Source organism: Cnephaeus nilssonii (assembly GCF_951640355.1).
Source record: "Cnephaeus nilssonii genome assembly, chromosome: 21".
NCBI classification, from domain to species: domain Eukaryota; kingdom Metazoa; phylum Chordata; class Mammalia; order Chiroptera; family Vespertilionidae; genus Cnephaeus; species Cnephaeus nilssonii.
Window position 1 is genome coordinate 5,759,136 of NC_137092.1, and position 19,690 is coordinate 5,778,825.

General features: G+C 44.2%; 1 protein-coding gene across 1 annotated transcript; it reads right to left on the minus strand.

Moving 5' to 3' along the window:
- Positions 1-902: 902 nt before the first annotated feature.
- On the minus strand, positions 903-18,175 carry PSMA5 (proteasome 20S subunit alpha 5). The gene is made up of 9 exons (XM_079761577.1): positions 18,026-18,175; positions 12,617-12,683; positions 9,301-9,427; positions 7,019-7,086; positions 5,759-5,866; positions 5,617-5,675; positions 4,958-5,060; positions 3,877-3,963; positions 903-1,142 (listed from the first exon to the last, which is right to left on the minus strand). The coding sequence occupies exons 1-9, from the start codon at positions 18,052-18,054 to the stop codon at positions 1,065-1,067; spliced, it is 726 nt and encodes a 241-aa protein (XP_079617703.1). The 5' UTR covers positions 18,055-18,175; the 3' UTR covers positions 903-1,064.
- Positions 18,176-19,690: the final 1,515 nt, after the last annotated feature.

Here is a 19,690-nt window from a genome sequence, read left to right on the forward strand (position 1 = left end):
TCTTTTTCTATTTTATTTTTTAATTCAATTCTTTTATAGTCTTTAACTATATATATACATACTAGAGGCCCGGTACACAAATTTGTGCACCAGTGGGGGTCTCTTGGCCTGGCATGCAGAATTGGACCAAAACCAGCTCTCCGACATCCCAAAGGGTCCCGGATTGTGAGAGGGTGCAGGCCAAGCTAAGGGTCCCCACCGGTGCATGATCGGGGCTGGTGAGAGACACGGGAGGTTGGCCAAGCAGGGAGGGGATGTGGGAGGGCTTCAGGGCGTGTCTGGCCTCTCTCTCGCAGTCCTGATTGGCCAGACCCCAGCAGCAAGCTAACCTACTGGTTGGAACCTCTGCCCCCCCCCCCCCGGTGGTCAGTGCATGTCATAGCAAGCGGATGAGCGGCCTTAGCATATCATTAGCATATTGCACTTTGATTGGTTGAATGGCCAACTGGTCGATGGACACTTAGCATATTAGGCTTTTATTATATAGGATATATATATAAAAATTCCCAATTGTCTGTTAAGATCCCAGAACAACACTGTTATAACACTGTTGCTGGCTTACTCCAACCTATCAGTGTTTGGGGAGGACCTCAAAACATGTTCTTTTGATGGTCAATTAGCAGCATCTCCCTCATATAAGGAAAGCAGCAAAAATACCTACTTACTTAAGATTAACTACAGGACCGAAATGGGTTTACAGTGGTATTAATACCTTAAGCCACTGGGAGGATCTGGATTAGTTTTGAGTTCACTGCCAGCACCCACGGACTCATGATAGAGTTACTCTGTTGTGAATAGATGTTCTGAGAGGATAGGGATATGGATACCACTATCATTTTTGACCCCTAACATAAGCATTGTGAACAAAAGACTGCATTAGAAGAGAATACTCTATTAACAAATACTTTAAGTTTTTCTTTATTTTGGAACTGCCTTTATGTACAGACATCATAAAAAAAAGCACATACGCTGCAGGTTTCCCAAGGACTAGAAGTTGGAAATAAAAGTTAAGGGCAACCAGGAGAACTGAAATTGTCCCAGAGAAGCTCTGAGGATCACATTCCTTAAATGTCCTTGATGACCTCTTCAAGTTCCTCCTTTGTGAACATGTGGAAATTCTGGCCAGGCTGCACGGTGGCTAGCTGCAAGAAAACAGTGAAGGGTTAATAAGCGGGACTGTGCTGGTGATGCAGCTGGTCACTAGGACCTCAGGGATCTGCTGTCCCAGGGATATCCTTTCCGGCAGCAGCTTCTGAAAATAGTTCTCTGGCTCCAAAATAAAAATTCTCGTTGGCCAAATTTTCTATTTGGAGGTTAACCCACACATCTTAGTTAACCAAATGCCTGGTGTCATGGTCACGTCTTGAAATTACTTCAACAAGGATCACGAAAGCAGCAGCCACTGACATGGAGTCAGTGTATTTTTCTGTTAAAGATTCCTTTAGAAAAGCTTATTTACACACATGCAAGCTGAGTTTCTGTATGTGACCTCGGATGACCTGGCCACTTTGTGCCTCAATTTTCATCGGTAAAATGGGGATAATACTAGCACCTACTTCATGGAATAATTATGATGATTAAATGTTAATAGTCTGCCAGTGTAGTTCAGTTGGTTGAGTGTCGCCATGCACCGTAAGGTTGTCATTTCAATTCCCAGTCAGGGCACATATCCAGGTTAGGGGTTTGGTCCCCAGTCAGGGCACATATGGGAGGCAACTGATCAATGTTTTTTTCACATTGATGTTTCTCGCTCTCTCTCCCCGCCCTTTCCCTCCCTCTCTCTAAAATCAATAAAAACATTTTTTTTTAAAATCCATGGGGAGCCCTAACCAGTTTGGCTCAGTGGATAGAGCATTGGCCTGCGGAATGAAGGGTCCCAGGTTCAATTCCAGTCAAGGGCATGTACCTTGGTTGCGGGCACATTCCCAGTAGTGGGTGTGCAGGGGGCAGCTGATCGATGTTTCTCTCTCATCGATGTTTCTAACTCTCTATCCCTCTCCCTTCCTCTCTGTAAAAAAATCAATAATATATATATATTAAAAAAAATCCATGGGGAAAAAAAGTGTTAATATATGCAAAGTGCTTAGAACAGTGCCTAGAACATTATAATAAGCACCCAATAACTAATTGTTAACTATCATTGTTAGGTATTCTCTTTAAAATTGTCCATATGATGGGCCTGACTCTGCCACATATATTATATAGGAGCTGGGAAAGGCTTGATGACAAAGAGATCTCTCTCTAGCCTTTCCCCCATCAGAGATTGGCTCCCACATGTGCAAAAAAAAACAACAAAAAAAAAATTGTCCATATGGCAACTTAATAAAAATGTTTTGTTTTTTTAAAGAGGACTGGCCAGGAAAAGATTTTATTAACAACTAGAGGCCCGGTGCACAGATTCGTGCCCCAGTGGGGTCCCTTGGCCTGGCCTGCAGGTATCAGGGCAAAGCGGCTCTCCGACATCCCCTGAGGAGTCCTGGATTGCGAGAGGACGGTTCTCCGGTGAAGCACCCCAGAATTGGGCTCCCTCCTCTCTGGTTCCGGGTGCCACATCATCACAGCTCAGCAGCTCCTGCGTTGAGCGTCTGCCCCCTGGTGGTCAGTGTGCATCATAGCTACCAGTCGGAAGGTTGCTTAGGCTTTTTTATATATATAGATGACAGGAATTCAGTTGTGACTTAAGTTATTAGTAATAATCAGCACTGACCACCAGGGGGGCGGCTCCTGTGTTGAGCGGGATGGGGCCAAAACCAGCTCTCTGACATCCCCCGAGGGCATTTCTGGATTGTGAGAGGGCACAGGCCAGGCTGAGGGACCCCACCGGTGTACAATCAAGGCCAGGGACGGATGCGGGAGGTTGGCCAGCCAGGGAGGGACCACGGGAGGGCTCCAGAACGTGTCCAGCCTTTCTAGCTCAGTCCCGATCGGCTGGACCCCAGCAGCAAGCTAACCTACCAGTCGGAGCATCTGACCTCTGGTGGTCAGTGCACATCATAGTGACTGGTCAACCGGTCAACTGTCTGCCCCCCTTGTGGTCAGTGCATGTCATAGCGAGCGGTTGAGTGCCCTTAGCATATCATTAGCATATTACACTTTGATTGGTTGACCGGACGACCAGATAACCGGACACTTAGCATATTAGGCTTTTATTATATAGGATCTTAAGGCCTTTTGCACATGGCTGTTCCCTCTTCCTGGAATACCCTTCTCGTCCTTTCTCCAGGCATCACCTCATTCAGGAGCTTGCCCAATGCCCCAGTGTTAAGTTATATGTTCTTGTGACAATCCATTCTTACTGCTGTCACCCCAAGCTGTTATTATCTGTATGTCCTCTACACTACACAGTATACAACTTGCATGGCAATTGGATTTTCTGTGTCTGTATCCCTGGTATCTATCGTTGTACATGGCATACAATGGGTCTTTAATACATACAAAACTGAATGAATTCTACTTTTCAGAACCAACTCCTTCATTTGTACCATTACTTCCCTCTTCCAGAACTTTTCCATCACTATCTAACCTGTTTTTATTTAACATTTTTCTACCCACTAGTTTCTTCTCAGTCCACAAAGTATTTTCAAGTTCTTCCCCTTTCTTAAAGAGACAGAAGTCCTTTTCTTTAACGCTACCTTCTGCTGTCAATACGTCTTGAGGAATCAGCAGATCTTGTTTGGTCCATTTCATCAGCTCCCTTTCACTCTGTAACTCATCGACTTCCGGCTTCTACCGTTACTGCTTTACTAAAGTTGCTTATTCAAAAGATATCAGTAACTTCTTAAGTCCTGAGCATACAAAACTGTGCTTTTCTTGATCTATTCAACCTTCAGCAACAGGAGCTAAGATACTGAACAAAAAGCAGTAAAACCGAAATACCTCTATGTTAGTTGCATTCAGCTTCTCCTCCATTACTTGTTTGAGGATGATGAGTGAGGACTTGATGGCTTCTTTCAGAGTCATAGACTTGAAACAAAGAGAGGAGGAAGAGTAGCCATTAACTGTACATAAGCCCGCCTTCCTTCAGAGCCCCCCAGGCCTCCCTGAAGAAATGATTTAGCAAATATTAACAAATCAAACATCAGTAAGTACAGCGCATTACAAGTTTCTTCATAATTCAAGTTAGTGGTAAATAAGTAGAATACATTTACTCAGAGAAAAAGGTCTTATTTTGAGCCAGAACAAAGTCACCAACTTTCATCTTTGAAGAAGGGGAAAGGACTATGCTTCTCTAGTTTTCTTCTTTTGATTTAGAAGCAAGATAATATTGGTGATATCCTCTAAATAATAATTCCTAAATGATCTAGCCCAATGGTTTAGAAAACCTGCTCTTTTTTATTACCTTTTGTACCCTATTTCCTGCAAACGTGAAACCAGTACTATTAGGGGTTGATATGAGCAGGGATCCCTGTATGAACCGGCCTTCAACCACAACAAGTTACCACGTCTTCCCCTCCCACAGAGACAAAAAGTACCAAATGCCCACTTGCTTCAAGAGGCAGACTAGGAAGGATAACCTGTTCGGTAGAGCTGTGAAGAGCACGGATAAACAAACTACCCATCTATGCCGTCGCACTCCACTCAGCAATAAGGAGACACTACTGATGTGTGCAAAAACGTGAATGGATCAAAAGCAGCATGTTGCACAAAAATAAGGCAGACACAAAAATACAAACTGTATGATTCCATTTATAAATAGTACAAGAACCAACAAAACTAATCGATGGTAGTGAGCGTGACTGCAAGGGAGGGAGGGAGACGGACTGGAGAGGAGACAAGCATCCTGGTGGTGACAGAGTTCCTGGACCTAGACAGTGCAGGCAAGGGCATGTACAATTGTCAGAACTCTGCCTCTACACTTTATTGTATGTAAGTTACACCTTGATTTAAAAAATAATAAAGGTGAGAACTGTTACCAGTATAGACGTGGTACATACCACAAGTGGGATTGCTTAGTTACCTTGTGGTAAACTTCTTGCAAGGAGCTCTGGGCACCCTCTGAAGCAGAGCCAATTGCTCGAGCATCACACTGTACAAAGGTCCCAGATGGGTCCATATGAAACCTGCAAAATGCCCCAAAAGAAGAGGATTAAAATGCTAAGAGCGGTGGCATTTTATGGAACAAACATGTCCTAAAAAATATACGTGCTTGGCCTGCAGTCAGAAAATCCCACCGGAATATGGAGGCACAGATCAAAAAGATGTTCTATGCCTGGAGAAACCAAATCTTTTAAAAAGTGTTTAAGAATACTAAGAGCCTCTTTAAAAGGGGGATTTAGAAGGAAGTACAGTGTATGTAAATTTGGCACTTGGGTATGCCTATCTTAATATTTGAGGACAGGGATTGGGTCAAAATTCCAAAGCAAAGCTCCAAAGCCCACCCTCTGACTACAGTAACAAAGAATGAGCACTGGATCCAATAGGGGAGTTCTCCAGAGGATCCCCAAATCTGTCTTTGTATAAACAGCATAGAAACACTGAACTTTACCGAGTTAAAAGCCCTTCACTTTTTATAACTACAATAATTTTCTCAGTTGATTTAAACTACCAGTCTCCACCCCAAATTAAAATAATTCTCCCAGAAAAGCAGCAGGAAAAATACGGCAAAATGGTTCTTACAGCTGAGGTCCTTTCTCATCAACTCCTCCAAATAACAGTGCTACTCCAAAGGGACGAGACTAGAACCAAAAAAAAAAAAAAAGGTATTAAGATAATTGGTCCCAAAGAACAGCAAGAAAACTTAACACAGCTTCACACTCACCATGGCACCGGGATCTGCATCTTCCTCTCCAAACTGCAGAGCCAGATTGGACACAGCCTGGGTCACACTCTCCACCGTCATCGTCTCATTGTAGGTGAACCAATGGTTCTGGAAGAGGAGCAAAGCATGGTCTACCTTCCATATAAGCAGTGCAGTAAAGCAGCCCAGTCCCATCAGCCCACTACACATGCCCCGCCCCCCGCCCCTTGAACTGCGCTTGGAAACGGAAGTTTCAAGCTCCAGGGTGTTTTCCTTAACACTAAACTCCAATGCTTGGGACAAGATGAGAGGAGGAGAAATAGCTCTGGAGATAAGCTTTTACCAAAAGGATTCCAAGTAATGCTGGACTGGAGGACTGTTCCCTAGAAAAACAGTTAACCCCTCACAGCACCAAGTTAGTCTTTTCACAAAGTGAACGCTAATAGCTGAGTGCCACTTTGCCTATCTCAGGGGTCCTCAAACTTTTTAAACAGGGGGCCAGTTCACTGTCCCTCAGACCATTGGAGGGCCGGACTATAGTTTAAAAAAAAAAAAAAACCACCAACCATGAACAAATTCCTATGCACACTGCACATATCTTATTTTGAAATAAAAAAACAAAACGGCAAAAACACCCGGCGGGCCGAATAAATGTCCTCGGCGGGCCGTATGTGGTCCGCGGGCCGTAGTTTGAGGACGCCTGGCCTATCTTATCGTTCTGTCAGTGTTTAGATTATTCTCACATAAGTACTGACAGCAAACTTGCAAATAAGTGCAAAAAATTTCCCCATCACGTATTGTTTTCTTCCTAGTCTGCTCTCCAGGCAGCAGGTGCTCAGTTAAAAAATAAATCAGTGTTCCTCACCAGCATTTGTCACCTGGTACCTCTCATTACTCACCACAGGAGAGCTGCTATGTGCAAGCCCAGCAGCAAAGGCAGCTGGGGGGACAATGTCCTTTAGCTGTGCTTACCTCCTGCTATGGTGCTCCCACAGAAAGTCAATTAGGGAGCAGAATGCAGTGTGATGCTTGCTTTATAGAAGGCACACCAAAAAGAAGCAAGAGACTGTCAGCACTGTTTACCAGGGCTTCCTTACAGCTGCAATGGTTGGGTGGCTAGACTCCAAGCCTCTGAAAGTTGTAACTAGGGATTCTACCCAAATCACGCCCAGGAGCTGTATCTGCTAACACAGATACCTGCAATACAGCCCACACAGCTATAGCAACTCTAAACAGGAACTCAAGCACCATGGTAAAAAGAAGAGATGATGCTAATTTTACCTGTGTCTCCACTCTGGCTTTATCAATTAAAGTCTTAGCATCAGCAATTAGCCCACTCATGGCACAACCTGTAATGTAAAAGCAACAGTGACCCAGCGGCCAATCCTTGTAGAGCTCTTTCATCCACTCAGGAAATACCGAGATTCTGGAGTGGAACCATGGCGCCATTCAGCAGCCCCACAGCAATATACCCACGAGATCAGATGGGAAATTATCTGCTCTGAACTCCAAGTATAATTATATTACAAACAAATAAAAAACCATCCACAATGGCACAGAAGTCCAGCTGTTAAGGTAGAAGACAGAGAAGAACAGCTAATCAAACATGAATTCCCACATATTACATCTATAAGCTTCCCTTTAGCACTCTTTGTAGACCATGATGCCCTTTCAAACTAAGCAAACACCAACACTCCAACAAGAGATATACGGAAACAAATAGCCACCTTACGGTGAGCTTCGATGAAAGACCCTAGAATAAAATCAAAGCCTTTCATTTCCCTGGCCATACCCAAGCCAACTAGTATACTGGAGGGGAAGTTTGCCTGATGTTCCAAATAATGAGCTTATGGCTGTTCCTTTACATGCCATGACTCAAATCCAAGTCTCCAGCCCAGGTCTCACTCCCATGTTTCAGACCCATAAAGCCAATGACTCCCTTGATATATCTACTTGGATATACCGAAGACTCAAATCAGACTCCATCTGCTTCCTTGGCCTCCACAGCCAATCAGATTGCAAATTCTACCAAACTCTATGTGATTAACCCGTCTGGCATTAGTCCTTACCTCTGGCCACGGCCTTGGTTAAAGCCCTCATCTCTTTTTGGATTAAAAATAATTTCTTACCTGCTCGCCCCGCCTCGTCTCAGTCCCCTTCACTCTCCCTTCAACATTGTTACCAGAATGGTCTTTCTAAAACCCTACCGGGGTATTACCTCAGGGCTTAAAGCCTTTCCCATTAAAGCAAAAGGATCAAGTTTAACTTTTTCGAATGGTAAGAACTTCCTGGTAAGAAGGACTTCCGCCGTCGGATCCCAGACTCATTGCTAGCCACAGCCCATCCACCTCCCAGTCATAGCAAACTGCTGTGCCAGGGCATTTTCCCTTTACACAAGGCTCTGCTCATTTCTATTCCCTCTAACCAGAATGCTCTGCTATAGTGGGCGTTTGTTCACTTGGTAAAACTTCCTTATCTTGTAGAATCAACTCAGCTCAGGCATCACCTTTTCTGAAAGCCCCACTACCACTGGCCTCAGCAAAACTAATTATTTCCACCTTTGTCCCCCTTCTGAGCACATAAACAGCCTTTCTTAATACCTAGGGCACTTAACTGCATTTACTTATTTGCATGTCAACGCCCAGGAGTAGACTGTATGCTTCCAGAACACAAGGACCATGTCTCATTCCTCTGTATCCCTGGTGGCTAGCACAATGGGTGGCACATAGCAGGCTCTCAGTCTGTTGACTGAAATGACACTGACCTACCTACAAAGACAGGTGCCCTGAGATGAAGTTGTCACAATGTCCTAATCTTAAAAAACTGAATCTGTTTCTATATCTATGAAAGAGATTGTCAAACTCCCAGAGTTGTCATGCCATTTGGTTCTGATGCCTCCCAGCAATTAATTATTTTACCAATGTTTCATTAGATGACTAGATAGGTTAAGAAAATTTAGACAGCCAACTAAAATGCCATGCTATAAATAAGTAGAATTACTCACTATAATGATGCCGAAGCTAAGGAAGGGGAATTATAACAGAAACAGAGAAAAAGGAGGGAAGTAGGGGAAGATAAGGAGTAAAGAAATAAATCGGAAAACAGAAGCCGAGGACTGACCTGGTCAAAGTCTATTATTCTTATACTCTCTGAAGCTTAGTCACTGAAGATCCTTAGCATTCCTCTTTTCTTAGTGAACACCCTAGCTTCCTACACCATCCTCTGCTTCACCAGAATCCTCGGCTCCTGGTGGCCTCTTACCTGAGCTAATGTTGTGCATCAGTAAAGACCCAGCCATCAAAGGGAGCTGGCCTGATTCAACCTTCACGTATTTCACCAACCATCACATTTGCAGTCTAAATGTGAGGGAGAAAGGAACTTCTGGGAGCAAGTGGGCGCTACAATTGCTTCCTACTCCTATATTATGCACACTGGCCTACTGCCTGGAAATCGACGGCTAACAAGGGAATAAGACCTTCATGTAATGAACCTCCCTTGGAACATCAAAGAAGACTAATTAACCCAGGCCAGATTCTACAGAGCAGCTTTCCCCTGCTCCTTACCTATGTGAGCATCAATCTCTACAATTTTCTCAATGCTGCTCGGCTCCATGAGTGGGGAGGTAATTCTCTTCTCCACAGCTAGGCACACCCCCTCTGATGTCTGGATACCAATGGCTGTAGAACCAAGCTAAAGAGAAACATATTATGGTTAACATGTTCTGGTCAAAGAACAGTCTCACATACTCACCAGGAATCTTTCTGTATATCGTCACAAGACAGACCTTCAATCAGCCATAGCTGGTCCACATAAAAGGAGCCCCTGTCAGTAATGTATTGCTCCTGTTGATGGCAAGAGCACGGATTTACAGAATTCTCAAGGGGAAGTTCAATAAGGTCTTGATAGTATCTGAAAAATGATCAACTTGAATGCCAATATTTTGGAGATGGGCAGATCCTAAAGTTCTATACATAGTGGGCAAGTAAGTAATAAAACTCTAATGTTTTCTCTGGACCTGGTTTCTTTTCACCTTTGCTATCTTTTTAAAAATATATATATTTTATTAATTTTTTACAGAGAGAAAGGGAGAGGGATAGAGAGTTAGAGACATCGATGAGAGAGAAACATCAATCAGCTGCCTCCTGCACACTCCCCACTGGGGATGTGCCCACAACCAAGGTACATGCCCTTGACCGGGATCGAACCTGCCGACGCTTTAACCGGTCAGGGCCACCTTTGCTATCTTGATCTGTTCCAAAAGGAGATATTCCTCAAATCTATTCGACCTCCAGAAAAATAATTTACTTTTAAAAGAAGAAAAAGGAAATACCACCACCGAGGTAAAAATACTAATTTTTCAAGGTCAATATAGCTTAATTTTGTCTCTCCATCTCCATGCCACCCTCCTAGTTACCTATCCCTCTGTCTCGGTTTCCTTGTCTGCAAAATCGAGATAATAACAATACATCGAGGAAGGTCAATTAATACATTAAAATGCTTAAAATGAAACCTAGCACATAATAAACAAGCAACAAATGTTAATTATTCTTACTTGCCTACCTTACTTCAATTGCCTCCTACTCAGTCTCCCATCTTTAATTTCTCTCTCCCTATCTATCATTCCTCTTAGGGCCTGACAGATCCAGTAAAATGCTATTTTTATTACACTGCTTCTCTGAAGAACTACTATCTCCCTATATTGCTTGTAACATCAAATTCAAATAAGCTTTCAGAGCCCTCAAAACCTAACCCCACTTTTCTCTTCCAACTTTATTACTCATTATTTTCCAACAAAATCCCTCAAGTATAGCCCAAGCCATTTTCTCATGCTGTGTTATCCCCCTACCCTTGCATCTCTGCCCATGCTGTCTCCCTGCCTATCCAAATCCACCCATCATGCATAAAGCCTTCCAAGACTATGTGCCTCTCCTCTGAACTACCATGATCTTTAGTTAGGTCTACAAAGCAATGACTGCCCGTGTGAGCACCAACTCCTGGGGCCTGTTATTGCAAAGGATTCCATGAATCATTATGCATAACATGCTTAACATGCCTGCATGAACAGGCTATTTTATAAAATATATCAAAATCAAGATAGTTTTCTTTTGTGCACTTACATTTACCTCCAGATATGTCTATATTACAATTCTGCCTAACTTCAAGCCCTCCCCTTGGTGGGGACTGGGGAGAGGGAGGCAAGTGGGAACATCTAAACTGACTCTTTGTAGTGTTTAATGTAACTCATTCGAATAGAAGTAACCAATGTCCAGATGCTCAGTGTAATACAATAATTTTGACACTGACATAGATTTCCACTCCTTCCCCCAAGAAACCTACTCTAAAAGCATTCCCCTGTTCCTGTTAGCTATGTCTCACCCATGCCATCCGTACAGTACCTCCAAGTGACCGTTTCTACTTGTCAGCCATATTTAGTCATTTCTCCAGCTCCTTTCATACTACTAAACCCTTACAGTTATCAAACTACTTTCTCATCAGCTACTCATAAGTTGTCAAGGCAACAGCCAGGCTAATTTAAACACCAAAGAGCCTGAATTTCACAAAGGTTAAATTACATCCATTAAGGGCCACATCACTATATCTATCCTAGCCCAACCTAGGGCCAGGGAGATCAGGTACCATCTCATTATCGCTAACTCATCTAGAAATTGCTAGCGGTAAGGAGCTTAAAGGAGAACCCCCACAACTGAGGTTTACACATCTGGGCAGAACTGTTGTCTTAGCTGAGGCTCGAAATAAATGCCACAGCGTAGAATTCTGATAGTCTTTGTACGTCACAGTAATGTACGGTTTCAATATAGGGCTAAGATGATCAGATACAGAAACAGGCACTTGAAGCTGGCCCATCGTTTTCTGTCCCACTATCTATCACAACGCTTCCTCCTTCACTTGTACGTCTCTGACTAACCAGAACCCCCTTTTCCAGATTCTCAGACAACCATTTCCGCCAACACACTCTTTCTAGAAGAGGTAGCTTGAAAGGAAACACACTAGCTCTCTTCAATCACGTGAGGAAATGTCTTGTGGAAGAGGTTTAAACATCCTGTGTGGTTCAAGAGCAAAATTAGAACCAATTAAAGGAAACGTCAGGAAGTTAGACTTTTGATTCAATATAAGGATAAATTTATAAAATACCACAAACTATTTTCAAACAGAATGATTTATACAGTGAGAAAATATTTTGTTGCTAGACTGTACAAACAGAAGCTGTTTGTAGGGATACAGAGGTGACTGAAGCACCAAGTGAAGGGCGGGACTAGACCGGTGATTCTCAACCCTTGCTAGACATTAGAATCACTGGGGGGAGTTCATACTGATGCCTGGGCCTTATCGTGGACAACCGAAATCAGAATTTAGATCATCCACAGCCCAACAAATATAGTTACTCCATGAGAACTTCAGCTTATTTTCTAACTAATTTTTCGAATACTGGGTTTGAACTATTTGATTTTGTTAGTAGGTTACAGAACACATCTCTTGTTCAGTCTGATGTAAATTTACAATCTTACCAATAATGCAGGTGGTCAGTTAAACGATTTGTTAAAAATACCTCCCAGGTGCTAACTCTGGACTTCTATAACCTCCTCTTTATAGCCAAGATTCTCAACACAAACATATGCCTCCAATCCACTGAGAAAAGGTCACTTACATGATTATGAAGCAGTGATCTATTCAAAAAGTTTTAAAATAGGTTTTAGGAATGGGATTGAAACTGTTACTAAAATGGTTAATAGTGGTGGTTACAGGGAAATAAAGAACATTTTCTAAAGGAATAGAGAAAACACATTTACTCTAAATGGTCTGCCAGCAAAGCGTTACATTGCCATGAAATTTCAAAAGCCATGCCATTTGATACTATACCTTTATAGCCTCAATAGCATATTCCACTTGAAATAATCTTCCTTCAGGAGAAAAAGTATTCACACCCCTATAATTAAGAAAAAAAAAGTATTAAAAATTTATCAGAATAAGCAAAGAGACTCTAAACCCAAGTTCCTTGACATCTAGTTCAAATGGCTACAAGATGTGCACGCCATCATTATTCTCCTTTCCCACACGATCTGCAGTTGTTTTTTGTTTTTTCTATTTTTGGTACATTAACAGCTTTTCAAGGAATGCAGCCCATATAGCAGGGGTGGGGAAAGTCCGGCCTGTGGACTGTATAAGGCCTGCAGAGTCATTGGGTCTGGCCCTGCCAAGGCATTGGGGGTGAGTTAATTAAATGTTTGACCAAATACAGCAGGCTAATTTTTACGTTGATCATTTTGAAAGGCCCGTGAATGATGTTATAAATATCCAAATGGCCCTGGCAGAAAAAAAGGTTCCTCACCCCTACTATAGAGAGAACCCTTCTGTCCACTCCCAGAGACTTCAAACTGATCCAAGGAGAGCACGGATCTTCTGCCTCAATCTGGAACTCCTTTAAAAAGTTCACACCCCCCAAACTATCAGGCAATTCCCAAGAAAACGAGCATTTATCCTTATTGTCTTCCCATTGCATACATTTGATGTTAATATCTTACTTCTTAGTAAAAGTCAGTCACAGGTTTTCTGTCTTTATTTGTATGAATTAGTATTGCTACCTTAACAGCAGACTGAGTGAGATCTGTGTAGTTCCTAAAGCCAAACCTAGTTCAGTCACTCAATATGTATTTATACCAATTATATGCCAAACTGCTTTTCTCTAAAACACCTCCGCACCTTTCCTTGCTCCAGTCTGTTGGAAATTCCTATGGAGAAGAGGCATCAATAATGGTCTTAGCTAGAAAAGCTTTCGGCACACAATGGGCACTTTAAAAATTTTAATGAATGAAAATAGTTATGATCCTTGGTTTATGGAGTCTGGACTTTGAAACATGTGACATGATATGTATAGTATAGTATAGTATAGCATAGCATAGCATAGCATAGCATAGCATAGTGTTTTCAAATTTATCAAAAACTCTTCTTTTAAAAGAAATCTATATATATAAAAGGCTAATATGCAAAGTATCCCCTTGGGCGTTCGACCAGTTGTTCAATCGCTTGCTATGATGTGCGCTGACCACCATGGGGCGTCACGGAGCAAAGAAAGGCCCTGGCCGGCAGCCAGAAGGCCCCCATCAGCCCTGATCACCGGCCAGGCCTAGGGACCCTACCCATGCACAAATTTCAATCCCCAAAATATAAAACAGATAATGTAGGTTGACATCCTACCTAATAATAGACAAATATGCAAATTGACTGTACCTTTGCTATGCCCACGATTGGCCAGGAGGCGGGGGGGCGGGACTCGGGGTGGCCGATTGGGCCAGCGAGCTCACGTCTCACCGCGGACCATCAAAAGCGGGGGAGCTGGGTGCCTGTCCGCTCAGGCCTGGTGCACCAGTGGACAGGCACCCAGCTCCCCCACGATCGAAAGCAAAAGTGTGGGAGCTGGGTGCCTATCCACTCAGGCTCCAGGTCTTTCAGAAGCCTTCGTCGCGCCGGAGGCCTCTGAAAGGCCTGGTGCACCAGCGGACAGGCACCCAGCTCCCCCGTGATCGAAAGCGAAAGCGTGTAGGGGACCCTACACGTGCATGATTCAATCATGCACTGGGCCTCTAGTTTACTACATAACTACTATATGCCTGGCACTGTTACAAACCTTTAAATGATTTAACTCACTTAATCCTCAAAACAATCCTATGAAGTAGTATTCTAAGGTAGATACTATTTTACAGATGAGGAAGTTGAGACACAAAGAGGTTAAGTAATTTGCCCCAAATTACTCAGCATGTAAGAGGCAGAGCTGGAATTAGAACTGAGGCAATCTGAACACAGAAACCAGGCTTTAAACTATTCCATAGAATGCCTCTGGGAATTATTTTGACTAAATCAGGGGTAAAGGAGAATCCCACCATCCCCCAGCCAGCTGTTGGCCCCAGAGGTAACATCCCTGACGTCTCTTAAAAGGAAGTTTAGGACTCTGAGGAACAGTTTTTTTTAATCACTGGGAGAAAAGTCCGAGTGATTTAAAAAAATTTAACTGGCCCTAGCCAGTTTGGCTCAGTGGATAGAGCATCAGCCTGCGGACTGAAGGGTCCCACGTTCAATTCTGGCCAAGGGCACATGCCTGGATTGCGGGCTTGATCCCCAGTAGGGGGCGTGCAGGAGGCAGGCAATCAATGATTCTCATCACTGATGTTTCTATCTCTCTCTCAGCTTCTCCCTTCCTCTCTGAAATCAATAAAGAAATATATATTTTTTAAATTTTTAAATAAACAAACATAACTGTGGGTAAGTTCTAGTTCTGCTACTTACTAGCTTTAATTCCCTCAAATGGAAAAACAAAAAACAAACCCTATCCTGCCTCTGTCATAAGACAACCAGTCCTGAATTGCAGAGAGTGTAACAGGACTCTGGAAAGTATAAAGTACTGGTCCAATGTAGTATTTTCATCCTAATAGGAACTTCACTCTAGGGAGGTATTACTATGCCCTCCCTAATATGGGGCTCTGCTCTCACACCTCTTCTCAAACTTTACTGTTTCCATGGGTTATTTCATTTATGCCAAGTACCAAGTCCTACTTCCAAATCTCGATAACCAGTTTGACCCCTTCCCATACTAATCTAAATGCCTCCAGAGCATTTCCATTTGGATATCCCCTTAGCACCAAACATTCAACATTTTCCAATCTGAAATATCTATTTAAATCCAACCATCCTTGCAAATCAACTCCTTCTCCTTCCAATCCTGCTGCATTTTAATCTTTTAAACACCTCCAATCTTCCAGTTTCCCAAGATAGAAAGTTATGAATGACCGGACTCATTCCTCCCCATCCTATATAATAAAAGCCTAATATGCAAATTGTCCCCTCAGTAGTTAGACCCCAAGTTCAACTGCTCGCATGATGTGCACTGACCACCAGGGGGCAGCGCAGAACATGGCAGGCGTCGGCGATGTGGTGCTGGCAGCAGGCAGCAGTGGAGGCACTGCCAGCCCTGACAAGAGTGGGACCGCAGGACCACAGCAGGATGGTGTAACAGGTGAGGGGGCGGCGCCAGGCCAAGGCGGGGTGCCAGGCAGGGCGACTGGGCTGCAGGGTTGCGGGACTGCAAGGTTAGGGGCGCGAGCTGGGACCCGATCTCCGCAGGCCACACCAAGAGACCCCACCATGCACGAATTTGTGCACCGGGCCTCTAGTATCAACCATATGCCAAGAAATATCAATTCATATCAATTCCTCCTACACAGTAACTCAACACTCTCTTTCTTCCATTCTCAATGCCCTCATTACCTTTCACCTATTACAATAGCCTTCTAACTGGTACTGACTCACTCTTTCCCCTAATCCAGTCAATTAATCTCTATTAAACAATTATGACTATGTAACTTCTTAAAACAAAAATTATGGCACAGTTATCTACAGAATAAGACCCAAACTCCTTAACTTCATATTAAAAACCATGCACTATCTAGCACCATCCTATTTTCCTCATATCTCCCACTATGACCATACATGTATCACGTACCAGACAGACTGGAATTTCCCAGATATGCACTGTGCTTGCCCACTGCCCTTCTTTGTACCTCCTATATTCTCTACCTCAAAACTATTGACTTTCACTGTCCATATTTATTAAAATCTTGCTTTTTCAAGATTTTAAACACCAGATCTTTGGTGAAGTTTTCCATGATCCCCAATACTGAACTCCCAGTGTTGATTCGAATTTCTCTAACGACATGAATACATTTCTGATTCATCCTGTAGTTACTTTTGTCAATCTATATCTATCTATCTATCTATCTATCTATCTATAAAAGGCTAATATGCAAAGTGTCCCCTCGGGAGTTCAACCGGGAGACCGGGAATTTGATCGCTCGCTATGACGTGCGCTGACCACCAGGGGGCAGCACAGAATGAAGGAAGGCCCCAACTAGCAGCCTTAAGCCCCCAATCGGCCCTGATCGCTAGCCAGGCCTAGGGACCCTACCTGTACACGAATTTCGTGCACCGGGCCTCTAGTAGTTCTTTAAAAGACAATCTTCCATATGGGGCAACGATCTTGACTCTGTTCATTGCTGCATGACCAGCAACTACAACAGTGCCTTGTACACAGTGAACATCCAAGTACCTTGGCTAAGTTTTAAATAAAACTTACTATACTTTAGCTCTTCTTGGGAAGATACAAAAATGAGCAGCAATAAAGATGTTAAGTAAACCTTCAGTGCTCTGGAAGTGAAATATTGACTAACAGAGTCATTTTACAGGACAGTAGGAAAAGATGTCAGTTTTAAAACTTCTCATACATCTTCTGAGTCAGTAAAAGGACAATGTTGTAGTTCTGGGTGATAAAACTTTGGACAGGGTCTATGAATAACTGATAAAGGCAGCTTCTCCAGCTTCCCAGGAGAAAGAAAACATCTGCCTGGCCTTAAAGAAGAAAAAGGTGGGGGTGAGGGGGGAGGAGGAAGAGAGAGTTATGTTTAAACTTAACTGATCAAAACAGAAACTGAAAGTAAAAATGTCTGCAGCATATGTGCAATTTAACATGACTTAACATTTCCAAGCCCTGCAAGTTTTTTAAAAATAAATACAACAATCTCGATTTTGATTTAGAAACCAGATTTGGCCTTCAACATACATTAACTTGCTTTAAACTCGTTAAAAAGTAAGAAAAGCCTAGGGCTGGTGGAATCAGCATGAGGAGGAAACTTTTGAGAACCACTCTAAACACGTCTCGATAAAATCAGACTCCAGACTCTATCCGGGCACAGCCAGCACCGCCTTCGAACTTTTGAGAAACTGTACGTCCCAGGAATCGGAGGAAAGGCTGCTCTATTCCCACGACTAAGAAACAGAAAACGAGGTTCTCCTCGAAGAAAAAGGGAGCTGAAACGATCAAACCCAGTAAATACTCTCCAGCTGCTTTTTCTTCCGGGCAGCACGTTTACCTTTTCTAAGAAGGCAGCACGAAAAGATGAACTGGGAAGGGGGTGACCCCTGGCCTTCTCGGGGTTAAAGGTCGGAGTACCGCCCCTCAGCCTCTTCCCGAAGCACAAAGCGGAGCTTCTCGCTTCCGCACCCAGTGAGGAGCCGGCAGTGACTCAGCGGGAGGGCCAGGGCGGCCGGCTGGGCACAAGTCTAGCTTGGGGACTCACAGCGGGCGGCGGGGTGGGCAGATCCCCACGCTGGGCCAAACGCGGGTTCCTGGGGCGCCCCATGACACGGCAGAACCCAGGCCGAGGCTGGGCCCCTGGCCTGCCCACCCCTAACCCCAGCCCCATTTCTCCCCGCTGTACAGACCTGTCGTACTCGGACCGGGTGAGGAACATGGCGAGGGCAGGAGAAGGCGGCAGCGGCTACGCGGGGACTTTGAGGGCCAACACGAGTTCACCGGCACCTCGCAGCCGCACACCCGCCGCAGAACCGAGGCCCTGCTCCCAACTGCGCGTGCGCCCGCGACCCCTTCGGCCCGCCCCCCTGCGCCTGCCTCCTATTGGTTGTTGGTAGTTCCCGCTGAGCTGATTGGTCCAGCGAGCTGCCCCGCCAGGCTGTGGTTGGTCCGGGGAGGGCGGGACAAAGGTCGTCCTTCCGTTTTAAATCGCAGGTGGTTGCTAGGGGCGCGGAACTGCTGGCGTGCGGTGCGAGTTCTGCATTTAGAGGTGTGGGAGTTGGGGAGTCTGAACCCCGAGTTGATGGTTCCCATAATCTCCGCCTGAGCACATTGGCTCCATTTTCTCCAAGCTCTTCAGCCGCCCTTTGATCCCCGCTCCTGCCGCTCTGGCGCGGTCCTCCGCGAGGTGCTGGGTGAAGGGCTCTGGGACTGGGCTTGGGCCGCGATGGGGGGCGCTGCAGGGGGTCTGAGCGGCCCGGGTGAGCGAGTCCTCTCGCTTCAGCCTCCGCTACCGTGGCTGTTGAGAAAAGGGGTGGGATTTAGTCTGTCCGAAAGTCTTCAGGTGTCCGCGCGGCCAAGGTAATGTTACCAGCATTTCCTTGTGTCCGCCTGCGCCCCATGCCTCTCACACGGCGCCCCTGGTGCAGGTTTCAGACCTGGAGACTCAGCTCCGGGTCCGGGATTCAGAGGCTTCCCTGCTTCTTCTGTTCTTCATGAAGAAATAGCTGCCGGGCCCGCCTTTTGTATGCCCCTCGTTTCCCTTCCCCAGGGTAGGAGAGCAACTTCACAGGAAGACCGTCAATGAATTAGTTTGTTCAAGAAAGGTAACCAGTTAAGTCATTTCATGGGCAGCAGTATATGTCTGAAAGGGAAATGCCAGGGTCCAGCTCCCGTTAATATGATACCATTGGTCAATCCTGAACCTCTCAGGCCTGTGTCTCAAAAGTTCATACTTAGCCCTAGATTAGGTTTGTAAATGACCAGGGCATTTCAGTGGTTGGGGAAATTTAGAAATATGCCTTTTGGGTATTGACATCTGTTTTTCCCACCATTTATGTCCTGCCTTCATGAATTCAATGAGAATTTCGTTTTGTGGTCCCTAGCCAGTCAGAGGTTCGATGCCTTAATAAAAAAAAAAAAAAAAAAAATTAAAAAAAACTGAGGAGAAATTCCAATAGCACTTGTCGGAGATCTGTTAGATTTCTCAGGGTATCCTTTGGGTTTCTGGTTAACTAATGTGGCTTATTGAAAAGTGTTCGTTCAGTTTACTATGCTTGCTCTTTAGAAGTTCTTTGGAAATTAATATATAGTAACTACTTATATAGGTACTCAAGCATAGTATTTCCTGAACACCCAGAGATGCAAGGTGCTCTATATAATGGTAGTGAATGTATCATAAATGTCTCTCAAAATTACATGAATGTGGAATCCTTTCTGGGTAAATGTTTGTGTCCATATATTATAACTGAAGGGGAGCTGCAGGTAGTTGATTGTGGGTAAGAAGAGATATCTTGTTTTCTCCCCCAAGAAAGTGGAACTTCATGACATAAAAATCCAGCACCTCGTTTAGTTTC